Consider the following 12071-nt stretch of genomic DNA (forward strand, 5'->3'; position numbering starts at 1 on the left):
ATATATATATATATATATATATATATATATATAATATAGTAATAGTACTACTATAGTAATACTACAGTACTGCGCACATCACTGGAGCTGTTTGTTTCTCTTTTTCTGTTAAGCTGTAACCTGGAGAAGTGTCAGCCCCACCCGGGCCCCCCAGGGCCCCCCGCCCCCCCGGTACCTGAAGCCTCGGCCAAGTGGAACAACGAGGCCGGTAAGGACGCCGCCCCCCCCGCTGCTGATGCCCGGGACTTCAGGCGAGTCCACTTTCACCTGGAGACCCTGAACACGCGGCGCTTGCTCGCTCGCATCGCTACTGCTGAAGCCAAGGGGGAGGGGCCAGCCAGGCCAGGGGCGGGGACTAACAGCAGACCGGGTGAAGGGGCGGGGCCTAACAGCACACTGTGTGAGAACGGAGGACTGGCGGCATCTCTGGCCGGCCTGGTGCTGTCCCGTCAGTCCTCCTCCGCCCGGCAGAGTTCACCTAACACGTCTGCGGCTGGAGCCCCGCCCCCGGTGGCAGTGGAGCAGTCCGCGGCGGTGGAGCCGCCCCGGCCTGGCGAGCTGCAGGAGCTGCAGGAACAGATCAATGAGATGAGGGACAAACTGAGGACGGCGTTAGCCCGGAGGGCCCACATCCAGAATTCTCTGAACAAACCTGTTGTCACAGTAACAGACAATGTGACAACAGCGTCAGGAGCCCCGCCCACTGACGCCCCGCCCACTGGCGCACTGCCTGCTGGAGCCCCCCCCACTGACACCCCACCCATTGGCGCCCGGTAACACCTTTCCCTGCCAACATGAAAAGCGTGACGACCATGACGGACCCGCCTCACAGAGTCCGGTCCAAAGTCCCGCCTTTCCACAGCAGAACGACCAATCAGAAGAGCTGATGCTCATAACAGAATGGTCTGGTGGCGATGTGTTAACACTCAGACTTTTACTTCATTTTGGTTTAAATATGTATTTAATAGGTGGGTGAGTTCACTGCTTGTCAACCTCTGCCCCCGGCGGCCATTTTAAACTGCTGAGGGGAGGGGGGGGTTAAGAGGTTTTATCTTTGTCTGCCTGAGGTCCGATAATTGTTATGTTTGAGATTAAACTGGTGTCCAAACATGGGTTTTTCTCCTCTTGGGGGGGCTGGTTATAAAGAAGGAGGTCTCGTCATTTTGATTGTTCTCTGCAGAAAACTATTAAACGTTTTCACCGACTCCCTAACCCTTTAATCTAGTTGGCAGCCTTCTTTATTTAGTTACAAGGTCTCTTCTTCAACCGGACTCCTCCCTCGCTGGAACAAGAACCTTCCCCAACACTTTAGAACTAGATATCTATATATATAGATAGATAGAGATATAGAGATAGAGATATATAGATATATAGATCTATATAGATAGATATAGATAGATAGATATATACATATAGATATAGATTTTTGACAGTGCTTTCTTTCAAGGAGAATGAGGTGGGCTCCCTTTGAGCAGATTAACTTCCTGTTTCCCTGCAGAAGAAGGAAGTGACACGTGGACACAGTGTGTGTGCACCCAGCGTGGTCGTGCACGGCTTTACTGCTTGTACTGGACAGTGAATACACGTAGTCAGGCTTCAGATGGACTAACAACGCTACAGTCATCCAGCAGAGAGGCACCAACAAGTGAACAAACAACCCCCCCACAGTCCCTTACTTTGGTTCACCTCCTGTCTCTGATGCTGGGGTCACACTTCAGGCTCCGCCTCCTTCACAATGCACAGACCTACAAAAGGACCGTGGTGCATTCAGGGGACTGATTTCAGCCAGAGTTAAAGTCTGACTGACTCTTAAGAGCATGAGATGGATCGATTAGGGACACATGTATTTATGTTCGCAGTTTAAAGATTAAAAGAACTTTTCTGTCACAATTGACTTTAAATTCAAAAACATTTTTCACGTGGCCCTACTTCTCCATGTAAATAATCACTACTTTTAGCTTGTATAGAGCAGCATATCTTCACCAGACTCCATGTAAATAATCACTACTTTTAGCTTGTATAGAGCAGCATATCTTCACCAGACTCCATGTAAATAATCACTACTTTTAGCTTGTATAGAGCAGCATATCTTCACCAGACTCCATGTAAATAATCACTACTTTTAGCTTGTATAGAGCAGCATATCTTCACCAGACTCCATGTAAATAATCACTACTTTTAGCGTGTATAGAGCAGCATATCTTCACCAGACTCCATGTAAATAATCACTACTTTTAGCATCGTAAAACACCCTTCATTCAAAGTGGACAGAAACTAAATAAAACTACCAAAAGCCGTCTTGGTTCATCTTTCCACTGTTCCACCACTCTGGTCTGGTTGGAACAAAATTGTAATTCACCCATTTACATGTAGAGATATGCTGCTTTATACACGCTAAAAGTAGTGATTATTTACATGGAGTCTGGTGGAGATATGCTGCTTTATACACGCTAAAAGTAGTGATTATTTACATGGAGTTTGGTGATGGTGATTTCAGGGCTCTTTCAAGTTAAACTAGTTGTATTGCATTAAATACTGTATTACGATTGTATAAAAAAAACTGAATTGAACCTTATGCTTTTAATTAGTTATCAGTTTGAATAAACAGATTTAAAAAGGAGAAAATAATGTCTGAAGTGAGATAGTCAATGCTGAAATTTACAAGGAGCACCTGAATGCACCGGCAGACATGTAAAGAGCCCTCTGGCAGGGGGCGGGGCCTGAGGTGTGACACAGCCAGCGCCATATTGCACAACCAATCAGCTGCATCCGTCAGCTGCTGCAGTCTCCGAAGCGTCCAAAGGATTATTGATAAGGCATCCATTTTGATCAAAAACGACTTCCTGTTCCCAAATAGTCTGTCCTTTTCAAAATAAAAGCATATGAAAACAAATCAACACAGTTGAGAGTTTGTGCTTCAGTCTGTCAGAGTCAGGGCGGATCCATCATGTCTTTCATATAATGAATCATTTAACAGTTATCATTTCTTTGTTTCCGTGTCACAAAACCAGGAACAACAACAAATCCCAACAAACTGTCTTCAGCCATGAAACACAACGAAAATCTGCAGAAATTAAAAGAATCTGGCAGAAATTAGCAGACTTTAGCAGAAATTAGCAGTTTTTCTGCTCGGGGTGGAGATGTTACATTGTGAGTTTTATTATATTTGTTTTAAATCTGTAGAAAATCTTCGTTGAAAACAGTTTGATTCTTTTTCATAATGAAGATTTCTTTGATTCCCTTTGACAGACGAGTCTGAGCATCACAGGTTTTATCATTAATTTAAGGTTTGATCAGCACACCCACATTACGCAGATTATTTGAATATAAATAGCTAAAGGAAGCTGAATATCTCGGAGTTGTGGACATAAGATGTGAAGACGTTCTCTTGGCTTTGGGGACACGGATCCACATCTCAGAGACAGAACTACTCATCCAGGAAACAGTCCCTCCGGTGTGTTCAGTGCTGGTCCAATCAAAGACCAGAGCCCTGATAAGCTGACAGACTCTCAGGACGGCGCTCTGCAGTCTGTACCTGTGCAGTCTGTGTTTAGACAGGGCCCCGCCCCCTCAGCCCCCTCCCGCACTCTGATTGGAGGATCTCCTCCTGTGGCTTTAATTTCTACTGAAATAACATTCAAATCTTCAACTCCTGCTCCTTTTTCTGCGCTTTCTTCTACTGTTTCGCTCTGTCTGTCTCTGTCTCTCTCTTCTCCTCCTATTTCCCCCCGTCCTCCTCTTCTGTCTCCTCCCTGTTCTCCTCCGTCTATCCAGGCCTCCGCCACCACACCCGCGTCGTCTTCGGCGGGGCTCAGGGCTTCGGTAAAGATGGCCGCCGTCTGAGACACCCAGTTCAGCTCTGCCCTCACCTCTCCAGCTCCTGCAGGCGGCCTGGCGTTTGGCTCGCTGTGCTGCGTCTGCGGGGCGGCATTTGGATCCATGTTCTCCGGTCCTGGTTCAGTGCCAGCAGATGTTGTGGCAGCGTTGTTGTTGAGGTTGTCCTGCAGAACTTGTGCCTGGTTGTTGGCTGGCTGACCCGCCTGCTGACCCGCCGGCTGACCTACTGGCTGGCCCGCTTTCTGACCTGCCGGCCGACCCGCCGGCCGGCCTGCCGGCTGACACGCCGGCTGACCTGCCGGCAGACCCGCCTGCCGACCCGCCTGCTGACCCGCCGGCTGACCTGCCGGCTGACCCGCCGGCTGACCCGCCGGCTGACCCGCCTGCTGACCCGGCTGCTGACCCGCCTGCCGACCCGCCTGCTGACCCGCCTGCTGACCCGCCGGCTGACCCGCCTGCTGACCTGCCTGCTGACCCGCCGGCTGACCTGCCGGCTGACCCGCCTGCTGACCCGCCTGCTGACCCGCCTGTTGGTTCTGCAGAAGCATCTCCTGAATCCGGATCTGCTGCAGGATGGCAGGAAGCTCATAGTGGTGGAAGAAGTAAATCATAGAGTGCTGAACAGGAATAAGACAAAGATGTTAGTGACGAAATAATTAGTCGCACAAAGACACAAAGCAGACTTCATGTAAATAATCACTACTTTTATCATCGTAAAACACACTTCATTTAAAGTGGACAGAAATTAAAAACTACCAAAAGCCGTCTTGGTTCATATTTCCACTGTTCCAACAATCACCACTCTGGTCTGGTTGGAATAAACTCTTAATTCACCCATTTACATGTGGAGATATGCTGCTCTATACACGCTAAAAGTAGTGATTATTTACATGGAGTCTGGTGGAGATATGCTGCTCTATACACGCTAAAAGTAGTGATTACTTACATGGAGTCTGGTGGAGATATGCTGCTCTATACACGCTAAAAGTAGTGATTATTTACATGGAGTCTGGTGGAGATATGCTGCTCTATACATGCTAAAAGTGGTGATTACTTACAAAGTGTCTGGTGGAGATATGCTGCCCTATACACAATGCTGAACATCTGTCCTGTAGGGTTACATTACAGCTTATTTCTACCTGTCCCGTCTGTCTATGTGTCTTCCTGTGAGTGTGAAGATGATAAAGATGTTTCTGACCTGGATGAAGAGCCAGGATGTGACCAGCGCCAGGCTGCTGTACTGGCCGTTGAAGCGGTAGTGATAGGCGTAGAAGGCAAAGTGGTAAAGATAAAAGAACCTGAGGAACACAAACACATCACCTTAAAGTTTTACAATCATAGATTTATAGTTAGTAGTTGCACTGTGATTGGTCCAGCCCGTGCCTTGGTGCTGGTCATGCGACCCACCTGAGCCAGTGGCGTTTGCTGGTGTTGGTGTGGCAGCAGATGGCGTCGTACTGATCGGCCAGCCACACGATGAGGATGATGTAGAATGCTGTTGTTGTGTCGTTGAAAAACTCCGACATGATGGCCTCCATGCCTGCGTACAGGAAGTGACATCACAGGCTCAGGGTTTATCTCAAGTTTTCAGGATGTGGGCAGATGTGGGCGGATAATGTGGGCTGATGTGGGCAGATGTGGGATGATGTGGGCGGCTGTGGGGTGATATGGGCTGGTGTGGGCAGATGTAGGCAGATGTGGGCAGATGTGGGCTGGTGTCGGCTGGTGTCGGCTGGTGTGGGCAGATATGGGAGGATGTGGGCTTACCAACGAGGGCCAGGATGACGGTGAGCAGAGGGGCTGCTGGGAAGGCGATGGTCATGTTCATCTCCAGCATCTGAAGAAGATCCACTGAGGAGGAAGAGACGACACACAGCTGAAGGTTAGTTATTCTGGTCTATCTGGTTAGCACATGCAGAGTAATCTAGACCAGCAGGACTGGACTGGACTACACTGTACTGGGTAGAGACTTGTGTTGCATTGAATGGAAAAGGATGCTTACTCTTGGGTCTTGACCCACTCTATCTGTAAATTATAGAGTGGTTTAGACCTACTCTATCTGTAAATTATAGTCCGGTCGAGAACTGCTTTATCTGTAAATTATAGTCCGGTCGAGACCTGCTTTATCTGTAAATTATAGAGTGGTTTACAGCTGCTCTATCTGTAAATTATAGAGTGATCTAGACCTGCTGTATCTTTCCTCAAACTGGACCAGACTGAACTAAGGCGATTTTAAACCACAACAAGTCTGAACCGGTCGCGACCGGAGGCTGTGTGACGCAAGGTTTGGGAGGAAACTGACCGATGAAAACGAAGATCTGGTGGTGAGAATATCTTAGCAGCATGGACACGGATAGAGTCTGAAACACAGAAACACATCATCAACAGAGTCTGAAACACATCAGCCTCCTCAGACCGGCGGGGGAGGGTGTTTTGCTACAGAAACGGCATCTAGACCGCCGGGGGAGGATGTACAGCTACAGACACGGCATCTACACCAGCGGAGGAGGGTATATCTTTGGGGTGGCAGTAGCTCAGTCCATAGGGAGTTGGGTTGGGAACCGGAGGGTCACTGGTTCAAATCCCCGTATGGACCCAAAAAGTTGGGAGCGTGGATTGGTAGCTGGAGAGATGCCAGTACACCTCCTGGGCACTGCCAGGTGCTCTTGAGCAAGGCACCGTACCCCCCGACCGCTCAGGGCACTGGTTCAGCTGGCAGCCCACTCACTCTGACATCTCTCCATGTATAGTGCATGTATAGGTCCTGAGCATGTGTGTGTATTTCAGGCCTGTTTGTGAGTACTAACAAAAAGTGTGTACACAGAGTGTAGTGCAGTAATTTCCCCATTGGGGACTAATAAACAAATTATCTTATCTTATCTTATCTATATAGCTCCAGTCACGGCATCTAGACCGGCAGGGGAGGGTGTATATCTACAGACATTCCATGTAGACCGGCAGGGGAGGGTGTATAGCTACAGACATGGCATCTAGACCGGCAGGGGAGGGTGTATAGCTGCAGACACGGCATCTAGACCGGCAGGGGAGGGTGTATAGCTGCAGACACGGCATCTAGACCGGCAGGGGATGGTGTATTGCTACAAACATGGCATCTAGACGGGTGGGAGAGGGATTATAGCTACAGACACGGCATCTAGACGGGCGATGATTTATGACTTATGCTTATTAAAGTGTGACTTCCAAAGCCGCGACCCAATACCGGATAAGCGCATGAAGATGGATGGATGGACTTACAAAGATGACCATGATGACGAAGGCGGCAAGGTACGACGTCCGGGCCATCCACATGCTGACGAAGCGGTAATGTTCTCCAGACACCACGTTCCTCAGGAACCCTGCAGAAAACCACACTGTGACATCACACACCTGCTGAGGACCCACAGCTCCAAATACACTGACATCACACACATGCCACAAACATGGTTCAGTGCTGAACATGCCTTCTCTCCCTCTCTCTCCTCCATTTGTCTCTCTCTCTCTATCCTCCATTTGTCTCTCTCTCTCTATCCTCCATTTTTCTGTCTCTCTCTCTCTCTCTCGCTCTCCATCCTCCATTTGTCTGTCTCTCTCCCTCTCTCCTCTTTGTTTCTGTACCTTTGTTCTCCTCGTTCTCAGCGAGCGCCTTCACACTGGACATCAGGATGTCGTCGTAGCCCAAAAACTCGTCTAGCAGGAAGCGACTGAATCCGTCACCGAAACACTCGTCCTTCATGGGATCTGAAAGGTTTCATCACAAGGGTTAAAGCTATGTGGTAGTATTTAGACCTTTTAGTTAAACATGAAAACAGACCCAAAATCACCATCACTAAACCCACCAGACTCCATGTAAATAATCCCTACTTTTAGTGTGTATAGAGCAGCATATCTCCACCAGATTCCATGTAAATAATGACTACTTTTAGCGTGTATAGAGCAGCATATCTCCACCAGACTCCATGTAAATAATCACTACTTTTAGCGTGTATAGAGCAGCATATCTCCACCAGACTCCATGTAAATAATCACTACTTTTAGCGTGTATAGAGCAGCATATCTCCACCAGACTCCATGTAAATAATCACTACTTTCAGCGTGTATAGAGCAGCATATCTCCACCAGACTCCATGTAAATAATCACTACTTTTAGCATGTATAGAGCAGCATATCTCCACCAGATTCCATGTAAATAATCACTACTGTTAGCGTGTATAGAGCAGCATATCTCCGCATGTAAATTAGTTTATTTCAACCAGACCAATGGTGAGTTTGAGGCAGGCAGGTGAGTGTCAGGTAGACAGGTGAGTGTGTCTCACCCAGAGTAACGACCATGACGGGGATGTTGAGTCTCTGTCTGGTGCTCTGAGACAGGCGGAGGAAGCCATACTCCAGAGAATACTCCACCATGTATTCCTCCTGCGGCCACACTGCAACAGACAGGTACAGACAGGTGGGTACGTGTCAACACAGACAGACAGGTACAGACAGGTGAGTACATGTCTACACAGGAGACGGGACCAAAACAAAGCTTCAGAAGTGTGAAAAAAAAGAAGATGAAGAGGAAAGGAAGAGGATAGAGTGATGACGATGAAGAGGAGAGAGTGATGAAGATGAGATGATGAAGATGAAGATGTGATGAAGGGTTTACCTGCTCGGGTCATCATCTCCAGCTCAGACACTGAGTCGTCCAGCGTCTCCATACCTTTAGTGGTCTGACTGAAGGACACGTCCTGACTGCTGTTCCCTCCTGCTGCGGCTCTCCCCCCGCCGAGGCCTCCCCCCCCCCCGCCGACGCCTCCTCCGATCAGAGACGGCTTCAGACGGGGCTCCATGTCCAGGTCAAACTGTAGAACATCACAGGAAACTGCACTTAACTCATCACAAGGGGATTCATCCAGAGAACTACAGGAAGGAGTCAAAGAACTACAGGATGGAGTCAGACAACTACAGGATGGAGTCAGAAAACTACAGGAAGTACTCAGAGAACTACAGATTTATTATGGGTCAGACCATTATGGACTAGACTATTATGGGTCAGACCATAGATGTATTAATGATATAAATATGACAATATAAATTAAAACTTATATAAATATATTACTATTATTATTATATTATTATATTATAATATAATATATTATTATATTATAGTATATTAATACATTATAATATATTATAAATAATTTAAGAATATATGATAAATTATATTAATATGTAATATTAAAATATATTATTATATTATAATCATGTGTTATGATAATATATATAGTCTCCAGGAAGTAACCGTGTTATTTCTGCTTCTCACCTGTACAGAGCTGTTGTCGAACATTTCCATGGTCATCTCCTCTTCTTCCTCGTCTTCGTCCTGCAGCGCCGCCAGGCTAAGCCCCGCCCCCAGCCCTCCCCCGCCCCCCAGCGCCTCCTGCAGACCGGCGGTGGCGTCGTAGTGCTGCAGGAAGACGGACGCGCGGCTGGAGTTCCTCTGGATCTCCACCCGCAGGATGCCATCCCGCGGCCAGCGCTCCCTCACCGCCTCCAGGCAGTCGATGGGCGAGCGAGAGAAGGCAATGTGGATGTAGGCGAGGATGAAGAGGACGAAGAGCGCCTGGAACACAGATAAAAAATATGAATATTCCTTTTGGGGCCGTCATGTGCACTTAACCCTACACAAAAGGAAAACAGCAGGCTGTTGCCTGGCTGCTGCCTGGCTGTTGGCCAGCTGTTGGCCAGATGTTGTACACATGTTGCCCAGCTGTTGCCCATATGTTGGCCAGCTGTTGGCCAGATGTTGTACACATGTTGCCCAGCTGTTGCCCATATGTTGGACAGATGTTGCACACATGTGGGCCAGCTGTTTCCCATATGTTGCCCAGCTGTTGGCCAGCTGTTGCCCATATGTTGGCCAGCTGTTGCCCACATGTTGGCCAGCTGTCGCCCACATGTTGGTCGCCCACATGTTGTCCAGCTGTCGCCCACATTGGCCAGCTGTTTTCTACCTTCAGCAGGACGAAGAACTCGAAGACCCTCCTGAAGGACGGCGGGAAGAGGCGGGCGTAGGTGACGGCCATCTTGAAGAAGAGCGCGTGGAAGAGGCGGTCCCGGACGTTGATCAGCGGGTTCTGGTTGATGTTGGGGTTGCGGAGCCGGTTGGGGCCCATGTTGTTGTTGTTGTTGTTGTTCAGGGGGACGTTGTTGTTGTTGGGCTGGTTCTCAGACATGATGAGTCGCTGCGTTGCTCCGCACACACACAGGAAACTGACTAACAGCTGAACCTAGGTCAGCATGGCTACTCTCAGCCAATCAGATCACAACCAGGGAAACCTCTCAGCCAATCACGACAGAGCCCAAGGGAGGAAAGAAAGACTTCTTCTCACAGACAACTGAAAAAAACAAAATAAATTGTTGATTAATGAATGGATAGTTTCAGCTGCTCACCTGTTCACCTGACTGAAGGGTCTGCTCTCTGTCTGCTCCGCACCTACCAGGTAACTCGGAGAGGATCAACCTAGTCTCTGGGACGGTAGACTGAATATCTTCTAGTCTCTGAGACAGTAGACTGAATACCTTCTAGTCTCTGAGACAGTAGACTGAATATCTTCTAGTCTCTGGGACGGTAGACTGAATACCTTCTAGTCTCTGGGACGGGAGACTGAATATCTTCTAGTCTCTGAGACAGTAGACTGAATATCTTCTAGTCTCTGGGACGGTAGACTGAATACCTTCTAGTCTCTTGGACGGTAGACTGAATATCTTCTAGTCTCTGGGACGGTAGACTGAATATCTTCTAGTCTCTGAGACAGTAGACTGAATATCTTCTAGTCTCTGGGACGGTAGACTGAATATCTTCTAGTCTCTGGGACGGTAGACTGAATATCTTCTAGTTTCTGAGACGGTAGACTGAATATCTTCTAGTCTCCGAGACAGTAGACTGAATATCTTCTAGTCTCTGGGACGGTAGACTGATTATCTTCTAGTCTCTGAGACAGTAGACTGAATATCTTCTAGTCTCTGAGACAGTAGACTGAATATCTTCTAGTCTCTGGGACGGTAGACTGAATAGCTTCTAGTCTCTGTGACGGTAGACTGAATATCTTCTAGTCTCTGGGACAGTAGACTGAATAGCTTCTAGTCTCTGGCACGGTAGACTAAATATCTTCTAGTCTCTGAGACAGTAGACTGAATATCTTCTAGTCTCTGGGACGGTAGACTGATTATCTTCTAGTCTCTGGGACGGTAGACTGAATATCTTCTAGTCTCTGGGACAGTAGACTGATTATCTTCTAGTCTATGAGACGGTAGACTAAATATCTTCTAGTCTCTGGGACGGTAGACTGAATATCTTCTAGTCTCTGGGACGGTAGACTGAATATCTTCTAGTCTCTGGGACGGTAGACTAAATAGCTTCTAGTCTCTGGGACGGTAGACTGAATAGCTTCTAGTCTCTGTGACGGTAGACTGAATATCTTCTAGTCTCTGGGACAGTAGACTGAATAGCTTCTAGTCTCTGGCACGGTAGACTAAATATCTTCTAGTCTCTGAGACAGTAGACTGAATATCTTCTAGTCTCTGGGACGGTAGACTGATTATCTTCTAGTCTATGAGACGGTAGACTAAATATCTTCTAGTCTCTGGGACAGTAGACTGAATATCTTCTAGTCTCTGGGACGGTAGACTGAATATCTTCTAGTCTCTGAGACGGTAGACTGAATATCTTCTAGTCTCTGGGACGGTAGACTGAATATCTTCTAGTCTCTGGGACAGTAGACTGAATATCTTCTAGTCTCTGAGACGGTAGACTGAATAGCTTCTAGTCTCTGGGACGGTAGACTGAATATCTTCTAGTCTCTGGGACGGTAGACTGAATACCTTCTAGTCTCTGGGACGGTAGACTGAATATCTTCTAGTCTCTGGGACGGTAGACTGAATATCTTCTAGTCTCTGAGACAGTAGACTGAATATCTTCTAGTCTCTGAGACGGTAGACTGAATATCTTCTAGTCTCCGAGACAGTAGACTGAATATCTTCTAGACTCTGGGACAGTAGACTGAATATCTTCTAGTCTCTGAGACAGTAGACTGAATATCTTCTAGTCTCTGAGACGGTAGACTGAATATCTTCTAGTCTCCGAGACAGTAGACTGAATATCTTCTAGTCTCTGAGACGGTAGACTGAATATCTTCTAGTCTCTGGGACAGTAGACTGAATATCTTCTAGTCTCTGAGACAGTAGACTGAATA

The 12071-nt window shown here is 47.5% G+C and overlaps 2 protein-coding genes across 4 annotated transcripts in view; one reads left to right on the forward strand and one right to left on the reverse strand.

Annotated features, from left to right (window-relative positions):
* grin3bb (glutamate receptor, ionotropic, N-methyl-D-aspartate 3Bb) overlaps positions 1-903 on the forward strand; it is a 28534-nt gene extending 27631 nt beyond the window's left edge. The window contains exon 11 of the mRNA XM_034882090.1: positions 114-903. Coding sequence (XP_034737981.1) covers positions 114-777 — 664 coding nt within the window. The 3' untranslated portion in view covers positions 778-903. The remainder of the gene's footprint in view (positions 1-113) is intronic.
* Positions 904-2559: 1656 nt separating this feature from the next.
* The window catches only part of tmem259 (transmembrane protein 259), a 10380-nt gene continuing 868 nt past the window's right edge, over positions 2560-12071 (reverse strand). Inside the window, exons 2-13 of one of the 3 annotated variants that reach the window (XM_034881625.1) lie at positions 9831-10214; positions 9140-9439; positions 8483-8678; positions 8151-8261; positions 7453-7575; positions 7093-7193; positions 6140-6197; positions 5605-5688; positions 5245-5377; positions 5036-5135; positions 4313-4454; positions 2560-4060 (exon numbers count right to left, since the gene is read on the reverse strand). In XM_034881625.1, coding sequence (XP_034737516.1) covers positions 3510-4060; positions 4313-4454; positions 5036-5135; positions 5245-5377; positions 5605-5688; positions 6140-6197; positions 7093-7193; positions 7453-7575; positions 8151-8261; positions 8483-8678; positions 9140-9439; positions 9831-10052 — 2121 coding nt within the window. In that variant the 5' untranslated portion in view covers positions 10053-10214 and the 3' untranslated portion in view covers positions 2560-3509. Of the gene's footprint in view, positions 4455-5035; positions 5136-5244; positions 5378-5604; positions 5689-6139; positions 6198-7092; positions 7194-7452; positions 7576-8150; positions 8262-8482; positions 8679-9139; positions 9440-9830; positions 10215-12071 lie in introns of all 3 variants that reach the window. The other 2 variants (XM_034881624.1, XM_034881623.1) reach the window with 2 other exon arrangements.

This window comes from Etheostoma cragini, chromosome 9, assembly GCF_013103735.1.
Source record: "Etheostoma cragini isolate CJK2018 chromosome 9, CSU_Ecrag_1.0, whole genome shotgun sequence".
NCBI lineage: Eukaryota > Metazoa > Chordata > Actinopteri > Perciformes > Percidae > Etheostoma > Etheostoma cragini.